General features: G+C 37.4%; 1 protein-coding gene across 1 annotated transcript in view; it reads left to right on the forward strand.

The window, feature by feature from the left end:
* The window catches only part of LOC108261424 (plexin-C1), a 32365-nt gene extending 20454 nt beyond the window's left edge, over positions 1-11911 (forward strand). The window contains exons 13-17 of the mRNA XM_053685642.1: positions 2611-2790; positions 9392-9553; positions 9648-9750; positions 9859-9948; positions 10861-11911. Of these exons, the coding sequence (XP_053541617.1) occupies positions 2611-2790; positions 9392-9553; positions 9648-9750; positions 9859-9938 (525 nt within the window). The 3' untranslated portion in view covers positions 9939-9948; positions 10861-11911. The remainder of the gene's footprint in view (positions 1-2610; positions 2791-9391; positions 9554-9647; positions 9751-9858; positions 9949-10860) is intronic.
* Positions 11912-15841: the final 3930 nt, after the last annotated feature.

Genomic DNA, 15841 nt, shown 5'->3' on the forward strand with positions numbered 1-15841 from the left:
GGATTCCTTTAACTGTGACTGCTAAAATAATAGTGATACCTGTATAAGAATAAACATATAAATACATAGGCTACACAAAATTTTAAATTGAGTTGAGTTATCAAAGATTTATAGCAACAATTAATTTTTTTTATTTTTTTTTTTAAATTTAAGAATATTTATTGTAACAGAAGGTCTGGAAGACTTGTCTTTTTTGCACTTTCTGTTTCCTCAGTAACATGTAGCATTTTCTGCTTCTTTAAACTCAGGAGAAAAAAAAACAGTGAGAGAATGTATATAGCTGTATCATGTAAGTGTAACAGGACCTAACTCCTGTTGGAAAACTTGCTGACGTTTACAAAGCACTGACATCGACAATCCTTGTATAAATTTAAAATAAACTTCTCTGAAAGAAAACTTCACCACATCAAAAGATTATATAAATACACAACGATTCTTTGTTAATTAATACATTTTAATCCATTGATCATTAGGCTTAGATTATTTGGAGTGTCTGCATCCCAGTGAATGAGCTGTTTAGAAAATTAATCAGCACTGTCTGATTTAAGAATTAAACCGCACTTTGATAGAATTATTGAAATCAACAAACAAAATTATTAGACTATTATTCAGGTGTGATGTCATTACAGCACCCCCAATGTAAAACACTTTTTCTTGTCCCTGTACACATGTCAAAAATTACAGTCCAAATAAAAGCATCAGTTAAGTATGCAAAAGAACATAAGCATGACAAGAAAATCTAGGAATCAGCAAATGCTGAAATGGCTAAGTTGGGAATTTGGCAAGACCTTATAGTTATAGTAAATTACGAACAGGGGACTGCACTCTATAATAATTGTACTATAATTATTATATATTTACAATGCTGTAATTACTATAAAAGATCTGAGAGGTGTTCCTGGATTTGGGCATGACAGTAAAGAATTTTTCCAACGTAACTATCATGTAATCCCAATCATTTAACTAATAATTCAAATCAGTTTTCTTTTTAAAAGGCAGGGAATTTAACATGATGTCAAATAGTACTAGCAGACTTACAACCCCAATTCCAAAAAGGTTGGGACACTGTGTAAAATGTAAATAAAAACAGAATGCAATGATTTGCAAATCTCATAAACCCACATGTTATTCACACTAGAAGATAGAAAACATATCAAGTGTTTAATCTGAGCAAATGTACCATTGTAAGGAAAAAACATTTGATGAATATTTGAATTTGATGTCCACACTTCTTAAAACATTTGGGACAGGGCAACGAAAGGCTGTAAAAGTAAGTAGTATTAAAAAGAAACAGATGGAGGAACATTTTGCAACTAATTAGGTTAATTTGCAACAGGTCAGTAAGATGATTGGGTATAAAAAAGTTATCTTAGAGAGGCAGAGTCTCTCAGAAGTAAAGATGGGCAGAGGTTCACCAATCTGTGAAAAACTGCGTCTAAAATTTGTGGAACAATTTCAGAATAATGTTCCTCAACGTAAATCTCATCATCTACAGGACAAAATAACAGCAAAAGATTCTGAGAATCTGGAGTAATCTCTGTGCACAAGGGACAAGGGTGAAAATCAATATCGCATGCCGGTGATCTTCGGGCCCTCAGGCGGCACTGCGTTAAAAACAGGCATGATTCTGTAATGGAAATCACTGCATGGACTCAGAAACACCTCCAGAACACATTGTCTGTGAACACAGTTCACCATGCCATCCACAAATGCTGGTTAAAGCTCTATCGTGTAAAGAAGAAGCCATACGTGAACATGATCCAGAAACGCCGCCGTCTTCTCTGGGCCAAAGCTCATTTAAAATGGACTGAGGCAAACTGGAAAACTGTTCTGTGGTCAGACAAATCGAAATTTTTGAAACTATGGATGCCACATTCTCTAAACTATAGAGGAGAGGGACCATCTGGCTTTTTATCAGCGCTCAGTGCAAAAGCCTGCATCTCTGATGGTATGGTGGTGCATTATGCCTATGGAAAGGCAATCAATGCTGAAAGGTATATACAGGTTTTAGAGAAACATATGCGTCCAACCAGATTTCATCCCATCTTTACTTCTGAAAGACATGTTTTATACCCAATCATGTTACTGACCTGGTGCCAATTAACCTGATTAGTTGTAAAATGTTCCTCCAGCTGTTTCTTTTTAGTAACACTTACTTTTCCAGCCTTTTGTTGCCCCCATCCCAACTTTTTTGAGACATGTTGCAGCCATCAAATTCAAAATTACCTTATTTTTTCCTTAAAATGGTACATTTCCTCAGTTTAAACATGGGATATGTTTTCAATGTTCTACTGGGAATAACATATGGGTTTATGAGATTTGCAAATCTTTGCATTGTTTTTACTTACATTTTACACAGTGTCCCAACTTTTTTGGAATTGGGGTTGTAGTAGAAGAAGTAAAAAACCAAAGGAGATTCTGTAGTGAAGAAAGGGTTCTTTAGGGAATTAAGGAAGATGGTGCCTGGATTGTGTAGCTATGTTTTTGAACACCCTTACCAGCAATCAGACCAATGCACATGCTGACCAGGCCAATTTAATTTTTAACCAGCTGCACATACAAACATGCATAGCAGTTTCTATTCATTTATTATCTTTTCCATTCTCCTAGAGCTTTTGGTTTCACACTCATAAGCAGAGAGACTTCAGAGCTGCTGGGCCATTTACTGTCTCTCTAAGGGTGGTGAACTCAACAGTGGCCTGTTTAGGTACACTATCTTACCATCCAGACCCAGAATTCACCAGCTTCACTACCTCTAAGGTGATCAATGATGTGCTGGTCATCATACAGGTAGGACAGAATTTCAGAATATGATTTCAAGCACACACATGTTGTTCTAACTGTAAAACAAACATTGGGCCTGTTAGATTTCCATGTATCCTAGGAATCTCAGATCATGCCTTCCAGCTTGTTCTACAATTACTTCTATTAACTTTTAGTTCTGTACTGCTATGAGCTAGAAAGTGTTATTTGCCTCAGAGCGTTTCAGATCAATCTGGGGAGCCTAAGTGAACACACACTGACACATGCATGCTCAAATAGACATCCAAGTTTATTCATGCAAACCAAGAGTATTTATATACATTGATAACAAGCAGTGCGTGGACAGTTTCTACTGGTCCAGGTGTCAGACAGATTTAAACAAAACACACAGCACATAGTCATAATACAAAATAAGTCCTGTGTCATGTTGACACGGAAATGCATAATAATATAATCAAGGATCGCAGTTGATCAGCTTATTTAAAGAGGTAATTAAATGAATACATTCATTATAGGTATTTGATAGCAGTTCATAATATAAGAGAGTACATGATATAAGAGAATTTCCTTTCAATCCTCTCTCTTATTCTAGCATAGCATAGAATAAACCAAAAGGAATTCTCTAAAGTCATAGGTTAATATTATCCTTTAACAGGAAAGACATGATGTCTGTGAGACCACATAGGAGGCCGCTGAAACCGTGGCATCATGGTTATGAATGTAAATGTCAATTGGGGCCGAATGGGTCACCTCAGGGTAAGAACCATTATTGGAATGGCCAATTGGAGTAGAGCTAAAAAGATCTGTAGTTACAGAATCATGAACTGAGGCTATACTACGATGAATACAGGCACAAATACAGGGGCCAAATAGGCAGATAAAATGAGAACCACAATAATAGGGAGGATGGCAGATGCGTAAGGGGCGGTGATCTTTGATACTTAACGATAAAAACATACGGCGAATTCATTACCCTTAGGTAAACGGTCAGATTGATGAAAGGTTAGCGGTATCTGAGGGGCTTTAAAAGACTCTTCCACTTGACAGGAGTACTGGGGGTCCAGACAATCATTAGGCCAATTAGGTTCACGGTCAGTGAGAACATAGGGGAGATCTTTACAATATGGAGTAGCACCTGGTTTATCAACGCCTACTAAGGGTTTATTTTTACTTGTGGTGACGTTAAAAGGAGTAATAACATAGCGACGCCGTGGATCAGTGTTGTCGTAGCAGTGTCGTCTAAGACCGACGGCTACAGAGCACCACAGATGTTGATATCTTTCTCGCATAAAAGGTGAAAGGATGGAGGGTGCTATGCGGCATGAGAGCGCAGATAAAAAAGGGTGTGGTGAGGCGCATTTGCTTCACAGTAAGAACTGAATATTTATAGTATGCGTTTTGATTGAAATGTTAAATATGTAAATCATCAGACACATCAGACTCAGCTGTAGGACTGTCAGAATTTGAAAAATGAGAATCATCAGGTTCATCCCATCCACCTTGGCTAGGAGGATCAACCCCACAAGGATATGTTGGGGGTATAAATATACATAGTAACAGGAACAGAAAAAGATAATAGCGTAAAAACATGTAATTGATTTTGTGATGAGAGTTAATACAGGAAAAACTATATGTGTATGTGTAAAGTGTGAATCAGGTCAGCCAACAGGACAGGACTTCCTCCCTTTGTAGACACATTCACCGACGCTCAAACCTCTTCAGGGGTACAGGTACGGTACCGAATGGGCAACCTGTCATAGAGAATAGGTGGAGGAAAAATAGAATGGACAGAGCTCATTTGTTAACAGCTTTTAACCAACTTGCATGTCTCCAGATTGGTCCTTCTGAGGTCATAACACCTGGTCTCCTGAGAAAAAAGGAGGTGTGATTTACTGTGAGGGGTAAAGGTAATTTTAATTTAGCACGTACACAACACGTCAAGCAATTTAGACACGTAGTCGTCTAGATGAATATCAACACCAATTCCTGTGGTTTGAGAAAGGTTAGTAGACATTTTCCAAGCCATGGGGTAAGGTCGACCGAATAAATAACACTTCAAAGGGTGAAATGCCTGTGGTTTTAGATGGCATCATTCGAATTTCCATAAGAACGGCAGGTAAAATTTCAGATCAGGCAGACATTAAAAAAGGACAATGTGATTGTGACTTAGCCGCCAATTTTGCATGTCTGTCAGCTAGCGCATTCCCATGTATCTCTACAGTGTTGCCAGTTAGATGCGCCTTTGTTTTGACGATCGCGAGAGCTGTTGGTTTAGCACAGGAAGAGATTAGATTGTCGACTAGAGTGGAAGGTGAGATTGGCTTACCATCCGCGGATTTAGAACACGATCTGTCTACAAAAACATACTTACTGTTAAACAAAGGAGTATCAGACTGATCAGATCGAATGCTACATGAAGAAACAATTTATTTTAAACAATCATGATTTTCAGGTAAAGGAATGGTGTCATCCTGTGAATTTAGCAGACAAATTTAATGGTCAAATTTGCGGTAGCACAGAGAATAGTTTCATAACCACTTCTGCGCTGAGCCGTCATGTGTTGTGTTTCAATGTTGGATAATACCTGAAGGGCCATGTGAAACACCAAAGCATGACAGAACCAATCATTCTGCATCTATTACCTACAGAGCAGCAGATCAGCCACTGCCCAGCCACTGCCCAGCCACTGCCCACAGACATCCGGGTAGCCCAGCATGTTCCTGTGCCACCCCCAGAGTGTTCATGAGTGGGCAGATGGTAAAGTTTCATGTAGTCGGGCAGACTCAGGACTGGAGGGGAAAAGCAGTTTTTAAATGTTTAAATGCAGAAACAGTCTCAGGTGTGTGTGTCATTGGAGTATGGGTCCCAGGAGTCAAAAGTGGATCGAATGTTCTACGATGACCCTGAGCTGTTTTGTAGCGGGCAGCTGAGAAGTCATCACAACTGCCATCAGGCCGTCTGACAGCCTTCTCTGTCCTTTTGATAAGAGAAAACCCAAACATTTGACTTCTGTTTTACATAGGTGCAATGTTGTACGTGAAACCTTGAATCCATTGTGAGCCAGATGTTATCAGCGTGCCGTTCTGTCCGCGAGAGCAGCAGCAGCAGGGCCCTCTCTCTCGTGCGCTCTCCCCCTCTCTCGCACGCTCTGTGTTTAGATTAACGTCACCATGGAATTCAAAACACTTTCATTCAGTTTCCAAACAGGGAAACACATGGAATTAAAATTAAAATTAAAAGAATTAAAAGCTACGTTTAAGTATGATCGGCACACTGGGTCACAAGAGCTCTGTGGGCATCCCTACTGATTGTAGTAATAATAATCCTGCTGTACAGGATTATGTACAGGTGGTGGTGGAAACATATCTGATTGATGGTTTGATTGGGACATCGTCCTCCCTGCAGCAGCGGGAGGTGGGCCATACATCTGAGGAGCGGGCTGATACTGACCAGGATGATAATATGGGACAGATTTTGCAGGAAAATACTGCAGGCCACCTCTTACCATAGAACCACGACCACCTTGACCTCTCTTTTGCAGCTGATCTCGTTTTTTAGCCCTACAGTCACGAGCCCAGTGGCCAGGTTTCTTACAATAATGACATGATGTGCCTAAACGATAATCAGGACTGGTCAATGGGAGATGAGCACGACAGGACAGCGCTCGCGCTGGGTGCGTGGGCAGTTTAGCATGAGTGGGTTTTTGCTTTGAAATTGGAGCAGCAGCGGTGCTGGAATTATACGACAGCGGAACGTTAGTTCTACATGGTGGTGCGCGAGGTGGCTTATCATTCACATGAAACACTTTAGGGAGTTTGTCCTTAAAATCATAATGTTTAGTCCATAAGGGGAGCAGGCGAAGCCATCCCATATAACATTTTGCCATATACTCATAATCCCAAGACAGATCACCTTCGCCGTCATAAATCATTCATTTGATCTGAGCAAATACACGCGGTTCAAAGGAGCCACGGAGTGAAATAATTTGAAGCTGCAGCGCGCATGCGACTGACCAGCCGTATAAACAATCTAAATATGGAACTGTATATAATCCACCTAACACGGTCTCGATCCAGTCTCTTGGTGTCATGCCAGGAGACGGAAAAAGAACCGGGCTGGACGGTGACCCTCCCATAACTAACTTGGAAAACAACACGCACAGTAACACAGTAATACTTAACACACAATACTACAATACAAATATAACATTCTCTTAGGCAAACCACACAGACAGTTTTGCAAATTATTCTACAAATATAAAATACAATTATTAGATTAGTTGGGCATAACGTTACAGAGGATCATAGACCAGAGTAGAGATTATCGGTGACAGATAATCACTCACTTCTCTAATTATAATTATGGGTACGAAATTACACCGCACCAGAGAGGAAAAAACACTCACCTGGCCTGGAGTAATCCCACTTCTGACACCAGGGCCTCATTTTTCAAGCTGGATATAAATGCATTTATTCGTAAATTGTTTGTACGAGCATTTACACAAGAAATGTGGCGTTCATGAAAATCCCATAAATTCACAACAAAAAATCCTACTCGTGCTCCTGCGTGTGTGAAAATTTACGCATAAGAAGATTAATGTGATCTACATGAATTACTGCACTTTTATTTATGGAATATACTGTTGAGTTTAAATTGCTTTTTAAAAATTACATTTAATTTTCCAGAACAACTTATTGAAGTGCTTTGAGTCTATCAAAAAAAAACATCCTCATACAGATTCACTAGGTCAGGACTAAGAGTACTATCGAGAATATTTTGTGAAAACATTTGCACACAACTTCACAAAAAGAGTGATAAATGAGGTCCATTGATCAGAATAATATAATTCACAAACCAGCAGGTAAAACCAGGGGAAATGAATCCTTCAGACTTTCACTGCTAGACCATGAGTGTTAAATTGCCTTCACTGAAAGCACGGTTTGACTTTCCCTGCTCTAATATGACTCATTTTAATTACAAAGGTCTTGATACATAGGTAAAGAGATTAACTGAATATCCTGAAGACATCCTGAACTAAATATCCCGAAGAGAGACTTTAGTGTGAACAGGCATGTGCCAATAATCAGTTACATAGCACAATATTGGCTTTGTGGACATTTCAATTGAACATTACTCATTTATTTAAGCTGAGAAGCTAAGGAGACTAACAAAGTATTGTGATAATATTGCAAAACATACTCGACTCTCACAAATGATATCTACAGTCATGTGAAAAAAACAAGTACACCCCATGGAAATTGTTGGCTTTTTGACATTGAAGTTGAAATACTTGAACAAAACCACAAGGAAAATGAACTTTTTTGATCATTTATTCAACAGAATTATCAATAGATGTGATATTGTTTGTGGAAAAAGTAAGTATGCCATTGGCCTCAGAAGCTAGTATTGCCCCCTTTAGCAGAAAAAAAATTCTTGTAGGCGTTTTGCATAATTGTCCACCAGGCTTGCTGGAATTTTTGACCACTTTTCCATGCAATATTCTTTCAGTCTTTCATGTTTGGGGGTTTCCTTGCATGATCTGCCATTTCAAATTCCCCCACAAAATTTCAGTGGGATTCAAATCCAGGCTTTGGCTAGACCATTCCATAACCCTCCATTTCTTCATTTTGAGCCATTCCTTGGTGGATTTGATAGCATGCTTAGGATCATTATCCTGTTGAAAGGTCCACTTTTGGGTCAACTTCAACTTTTGGACAGATGGCCTCAGATTATCTCTTTTGATATGATACTGAATTCATATTTGAATCAATGGGTGCAAGCTGTCCAGTCCCTGAGGCGGTGAAGAAACCCTGGGTCAAATTTCTCTTTCTGATTGTAGAAGTATGCACTTTGACACCAACAGTTGCAAGACTTGTGATGAAATTTGGGGTTCTTGGAGACTCCTTTTTGCTTCAGACGGTCTGATCTTGGGCCTGAATTTGCTGGGACGGCTAGTCCTGGACAAATTGGCAGTCATTTGAAATTTGTAGATTATTTTCCTTACAGTGGAATGATGTATTCCTAATAATTTGGAGATCTTCTTAAATCCCTTGCCAGACTTTACAGGCATCCACAACCTTTTTTTCTGAAGGTCTTACAGAACTCTTTAGATCTTGGCATGATGACACCACACACCTCAGTAACAAAGGGAACATCAGACACTAGATATGAGAGGGATATAAATAAGACCGGTTCCACCTGCACTCTCTAAGCAGGTTCTAATCACTGGCACCCGATCTTCAACACGTGATTCTAATTTTATGGATTTGAAGGTGTGATAAAAGTAGGGGTGTACTTACTTTTTCTTATGTGTTTTTTGTTCATTTAAATTGTGAAGATTACTACAAAATTTAAATTTTATGTGTCATTTGATAGTGTATCAATTTTATTAATAAGCACTGTTTCAAATGTTTGCTTTTCCAAATATGCAAAAAAAAAATAAAATAAATCATGATATAAAAGCTTAATATTGGCACATGCCTACTTGGTAAACTGCAGTGGTTTGGAATGGGTATGCAAATGCTTTTGTGTTTTGATCTTTAAGGTAAAATACTACAAGTGTCATGTCCAATATAATAAAGAGTCTATTTGGCATATTTGCTTTATTGCTTCTACTTACCACCTTTAGAAAAAGGAAGACAGATTGAATTTGACTGAAGAGGAGCTAACGGTGTGGGGCATACAGGAAGAAAAGCAGTTTGAGTGTAAAATAGTGGAATTTAAGTCCAGTGCTGTGACCTGTAGGATTTCAGGAGATAAGGATGGTGAAATCAAGCTGGACTCACTCAGGGTATGACTTTATTTCTGTTATTATGCAAAAAATTAGTTTGAACCCTAAAAAGACCACTGCTGAATAGTAATGTACGTGTTTTGTTTTGTTTCAGATTAGACTTGTCAATGTTACTGAAACTGTACTGAAGACACCGGGGGCTGCATATCCGTTTATTCTTGTCGCATTAGTCATTTTGATTGTTCTTGGTGCTGTTGGTGAGTATTGACCAGGTTGGGATTTCTGTGTTTTCTTCTTAGTATATTTGTCCATGGTTACTCGCTCAGCTTGATGCTTAGTATTTCTGAATCGGTCTGTTTGTCTAGCTGGGGTATTTATCCACCGTAAGAGCCAACGGCAGATGAATGCACATCTGGAACCGATGCAGAATGAGATCAGAAATTAGATCAGACAAGGTAAATCCCACTTAGAAGAGTTTGTCTGCTGCAGCTTTATATATAGAGTATTTATATATATATATATATATATATATAATGTGTGTGTGTGTGTGTGTGTGTGTGTGTGTGTGTGTGTATGTATATATATATATATACACAAATATATATATATATATATATGTGTGTATATATATATATGTGTGTGTGTGTGTGTGTGTGTATGTATATATATATATATACACACATATATATATATGTGTATATATATATATGTGTGTGTGTGTATGTATATATATATACACATATATATAATATATAATTTTTTTTTTTTTTACATATTTGAACAAACAAACATCTGATCCTCTTTAATATAGAAAAAATATTAATTTATAAATAAAGGTGATACACTATCAAATAACACATACAATTTAGATTTTTCAGTAATCTTCTCAATTTCAATTAACAAAAAACAGACCAGTCACATGTAAAAAGTAAGTGCACCCCTACATTTATCACACCTTTAAATCCATAAAATTAGAATCAGATGTTAAAGATCATGTGAAAGTGATTAGAACCTGCTTAGAGAGTGCAGGTGGAACCGGTCTTATTTATACCCCACTCATATCTAGTGTCTGGTGTTCCCTTTGCTATTGAGGTGTGAGTTGTCATCATGTCAAGATCTAAAGAGTTCTGTAAGACCTTCAGAAAAAAAGGTTGTGTATTCCTATAAAGTCTGCCAAGGGATTTAAAAAGATCTCCAAATTTTGTGAAATACATCATTCCACTGTAAGGAAAATAATCTACAAAATTTTTTGTGATACAGTTTTATTTGTATAGCGCTTTTTACAATTGACATTGTCACAAAGCAGCTTTACAGATATATATAAATTTCAATCTAATTTTTAAATTGATGAATTTGCCCCTAATTAGCAAGCCAGAGGTGACTGGGACAAGGAAAAACTCCCTGAGATGATATGAGGAAGAAACCTTGAGAGGAACCAGATTCAACCCATCCTCATCTGGATAACAACAGATAGTGTGATTATGAATAAATCCCTTCTATAACTGTGTGCTACATGATAAAACAACATGATGAAACATCAGTTACAGTCCAATTCCATCTCCATGGCTTCCCAGTGTCCCTAGGTTGTCAATATGGGGTCATCCTCAGCAACAGTGAATACCTGCCGACAACTGACTACTCAACCGACAGTTTTTAATATTGATACTGAATGAAAACTTTATTACAAATGTACTTTACACACACACACACACACACACACACACGCATATATATATATATATATACACATACACACACACGTATATAAATTTCCTTTCATTAATACATATTGAAGTAAATAAAATATATATAAATACATCTAAACTGAACCAAAAATAACACTCCTAATAAACACCACGAGGCTTCAGTGCTTTCTTTCATTTCTTTTCTTTTATGTACTGTATAATGACAGTGGACGCTTCTCAACCGCTTCGGGAAAAACTATCAGTGTTGATTTTTGCCAGTAATCGGTTATCTGTGCCGATTAATCGGCAAAACCGTTAAGCGAGTCAGAAATGCGAGATGTACCACATTACAAATGTTTGAGAAAAATACACAGACACTTCAACAAAAATAATCTTTTTCACCTGTTTTTAGGGGTTTATCAAGGATCCACAGTTTCCTGTAACAATTTCATGTATGCACAATAACATTTATGTGCTATTAAAGTGTTTACAATAATGTAACTGGATAGTCCACATCATGCATTGTGATAACCTATGCAGCCTATTTATATCCTTATACAACAATTTATTTTAAAAAATAATAAAAATCATCATACACTTCATGTACACTGTTCAGAAACAGGCTATATCATCAAAACAAGATATTGCAATCTCTCATTCTATATGTTCACAGTTTACTGTTTTGAGTCTTGAATCTTCTTTAAGGAACTTATCTGTACCATGGATGCCCAAGCCATTTTAGAAATAAGATTTGCCCATTGTTAAGAACGTTAAAATGTTCCAGGTTGGAACATGTGGTCTTGCTATGATGTAAAAGAAAAAAGAAAAAAAGAAATTAAGAATAATTTTTCAATATCAAAGCAATTCTCTGAAATAAACCAGTGTAAATGTTGCACTCACGCAATCTATTATTTATTTACACTATTGTTTCCCATCTGGACAATCTGGACCTGCTTTAAACTATACCTTATTTTAATTCGGTTAGTGTAATATAAATATAAATTTAAGGAATATAAACATGAGGAGTTTGGGCTCTCTGCAGATCCTGCAGTTTGCCAACTTCTTACCTGTAGCTGCTTGGGCTCTTCAGCAACCGGATGCACTGTAGGCCTCTCACGCAGCATTCTCTTCACACTGTGGCCCTAAAGGAAATTCAAGACAACCGGGTGATTCCCAACTTTCAAATAGAGTAGAATGTCTCCTTGACTCCTTCCTTCAGAACTTCAGCCTATCAGGACGTCTCTCAACATTATCGATGTATCAACTGTTTAAATGCCCTCAGAAGAACTGAGCGCATACGCAGATGCTTCCTACTCCTAACTGCTAATTATTCCAGTGGTCTAAACTCTCCACCTTCACATAAATATCCACAAAGAAATGAGGTAATAACAGCAAAGAAATTAACAATTATAATTTAAAATAATAGCTATAAAAGTAATAAAAATCATAATTAACAATAAAAAAATAAATAAACAATAGTTAAGAATTAAAAATCCTTGGATCAGTTGAATTTTCATAAAGCATGCCCATATTAAAAGTCGGGTGATGAAATAGAATCTAGAGGCAAAAACCTACAACTTTCTAAAATGTTTAACTTTCTAAGGCCATCACCTTTTAACTTTCAAGTGATGTCCAATGATGTTCAGACTGATGATGAAAAGCAAGTAAGGCCATCTCATTTGGCATCAATGAGAAAAAAATGTCAAGGAAATAAAGTGAGGAAAAGCAATTGATTGCCTTCAGAACAGTACAGGTTTGGCCAGTGATTACTTTGTGGAGGAATGGGATACGCTACAAAACCTAGGTAATGCAGAAAACTAAACAAATACAGTATTTTGCTTTGTTAAAGCTGCAGTATCAAGTTCAAAACTGTCTCATTACCTTACCCTGATTTGCAATGGTAAGCTTACAATAAAGATTTATAATTTGAGCTGTCCGGTCGGATTTAGCAGGACATTTGCGTGGCCTTTAATGTCACCCTGCCTTTGCGTGGTTAAGTCACGTCCATCAACAGAAAGAAGAGCAGGCTACTATATCATGCACATTGGTGCTGAGGATGGTGGAGTGTTTGTAGCTTGTCCTGAAAGAGTTGCTTAAATTTAAACGTATTTAGATGGCTGCTTTAATGTGGATTATCTAAACGCATCATCATCACCACAGACATCTGGGGAATCACCTGTTATGAAACCCAAGAAAGCTCGAACTTCGGAGAGCCTGCAGTCAAAAATGGAACGCACAGAGCCCGTGCTACAACGAGAGTAAATAAATATCGGCATGGCTTTTGAGAGGTGACGAAAACTCCAAGATCTGAAGGGATTGAAGACTGACGCAGAGATGACTTTTTTTCTGCAGGACACGTAAGACACTTCAGTGGCTCAATAGGGAGCTAGCTAACATTAGCGCACTTGTGAGCTTGATTCAGCTAGGTATCGAGTTTCCCTCTTCTTATGTTTGTCTTATGTTACTGTTGTCCATGTTACTGTGTTTTGGTTCTGTTAGCTTATGTTTAGTCCTTGCCACAGTGTTTTGCATTAGTCATAGTATCTTTTGTGTTTTGTTGGTTTATTTAATAAAACGTTTAAAATCTGCGATTTCCTCCACAACCATCTTTGAGACATGACAGCTCTGAATTGACACTGAGACAGAGGCATGGGTTGACACTAAAGCAGCAGTCACATTTCTTCAGAAACCACTGCAAATATGGATGGCAACCGTATCTATCATATGCCAATGTTAAAATATACCATCTGTTCCTGTATGCAGTGGCAGCACATTCCAGGCAACTTCTCTTTTGATGTTGATTTTATACAGTTGTGCTCATAAATTTATATACCCCTGTCAGAATCTGCAAAATATTAAATGTTTTTAAATAAGCGAGATCATTAAATTGCATTAATTTTTTTATTTATTGCTGCCCTGAATAAGTGTTTTCACATAACAGATCTTTACATATAGTCCACTAGACACAATGATAACTGAATTTACACAAATGAACCATTTCAAAAGTTTATGTTTTTGAGTTCCATCTTTTCACACTGTGGACAACTGAGGGACTCGTACACAACTATTACAAAAGATGAAAACATTCACTGATGAAGGCAGCACGATACATTAAGAGACAGAGTAGTGTAAACTTTTGAACAGGATGAACAGTGTAAATTATTATTGTTTTCTCTTCTGGGAAACATTAATATCTTAGGCCTATGTAGCTTCTGAAGGGCAGCACTAAATATAATATAATATAAAATAAGATCTTTAAACAAAATAATAATTTAAACCAATCATCCTGTTCAAAATTTTACACCCCAAAAGTTTACAGGTCTTCAACAAATAAATTAATGTTTGTTAATTTACTTTGATATTTTGAGTCCCTTAAATACATTAGTTGCATATAATATACATTAGTTGTTAAAACACACTTTTAACAATTAAACGTCGAACATATTATATTGAGTAATCTAGACAAAGCTTTTAAGTCATGTGCATTTTTGGAATTCTAATGAGGTTATTCTTACTTAAAAACGTCAACATTAGATTTGGTTGATGCAATTTGGGGGAAACACATTTTGGAGGCGGAGTTTGTGAATCAAGTGATCATGGCTGTATTTTGATGCTGCAATTTTGAAGAGTTTGAGGCCTTTTGGAACTTTCGAAACACTGCACGAGGCAGTTCTCATACCATACATGTCTGAGGTCCATCATGTGGGTGAGAGGAGGGCACGAAGGATACAGTCAGTACATTTACATGGACAACAATAATCCGATATTAAGACGATACTCTGATTAAGAAACTAGGATGTAAACAGCGATTATTGATGACCTTAACCCGACTAGTCATACTCAAAGTAAACACAAATGGAATTAAGACGTGTGGAGCATTCCTATTTTAGTCGCATTATTGAAGTGCATTATAGATATGTACACACCTTAATCACAATATTAACGTTGTGTGGGAATTTTCATGACAAGACATGTACACACAGTGCTCAACCATTTGACAACAAAGAAGAGAGCACGGCTGCGTCTGAAACCGAGTACTTACCTGCTACTTTATATAATAGGTGCAATACATGTATTTTCACTACTATAGAGTAGGTAAGTATGCGATTTCGGACGCAGCCCACGTCTTCAAGCAGTCATCTATTTGCATGTACAGCACGACAAATAATTAACCGCACTCTAAGCTTTCATAAAATTAAAAACGAAACACCCAAAACTGTATACGGTACCGATCAGGAGAGGGGTACAAAAAAAAATCAAAAACATTATACATAACATAGAACACCATAAAGGCCAATGAACAACGAAGACGAACTGTATGTCAATGTGTGAAATTCTGGAGGGAACATCAGACGGCGTGGTGTGGGGACGTAATGACGTGTGCTGTTAATCTATCTATTTTCTATAACATGTAAAATGGGAACATGAAAGGAATATTCTAAAAGCGACTCATGTGAACACCTTAATCACAATATTGTCTTATTCAGAATAAGGTCAATAATTAGATTGCTATTGTCCATGTAAACGTAGGCAGCGATGCATCCTTCAAAATTCGCCAAATGAAGGCCACAACACAAAGGATCCATGGATTCTTCAAATTGAGGCATCCTTCGATGGCGCTTGACGACGTGGCAGCTGAGATATACAGCCTTACTAGGACGCA

This window comes from Ictalurus punctatus, chromosome 14, assembly GCF_001660625.3.
Source record: "Ictalurus punctatus breed USDA103 chromosome 14, Coco_2.0, whole genome shotgun sequence".
Taxonomy (NCBI): domain Eukaryota; kingdom Metazoa; phylum Chordata; class Actinopteri; order Siluriformes; family Ictaluridae; genus Ictalurus; species Ictalurus punctatus.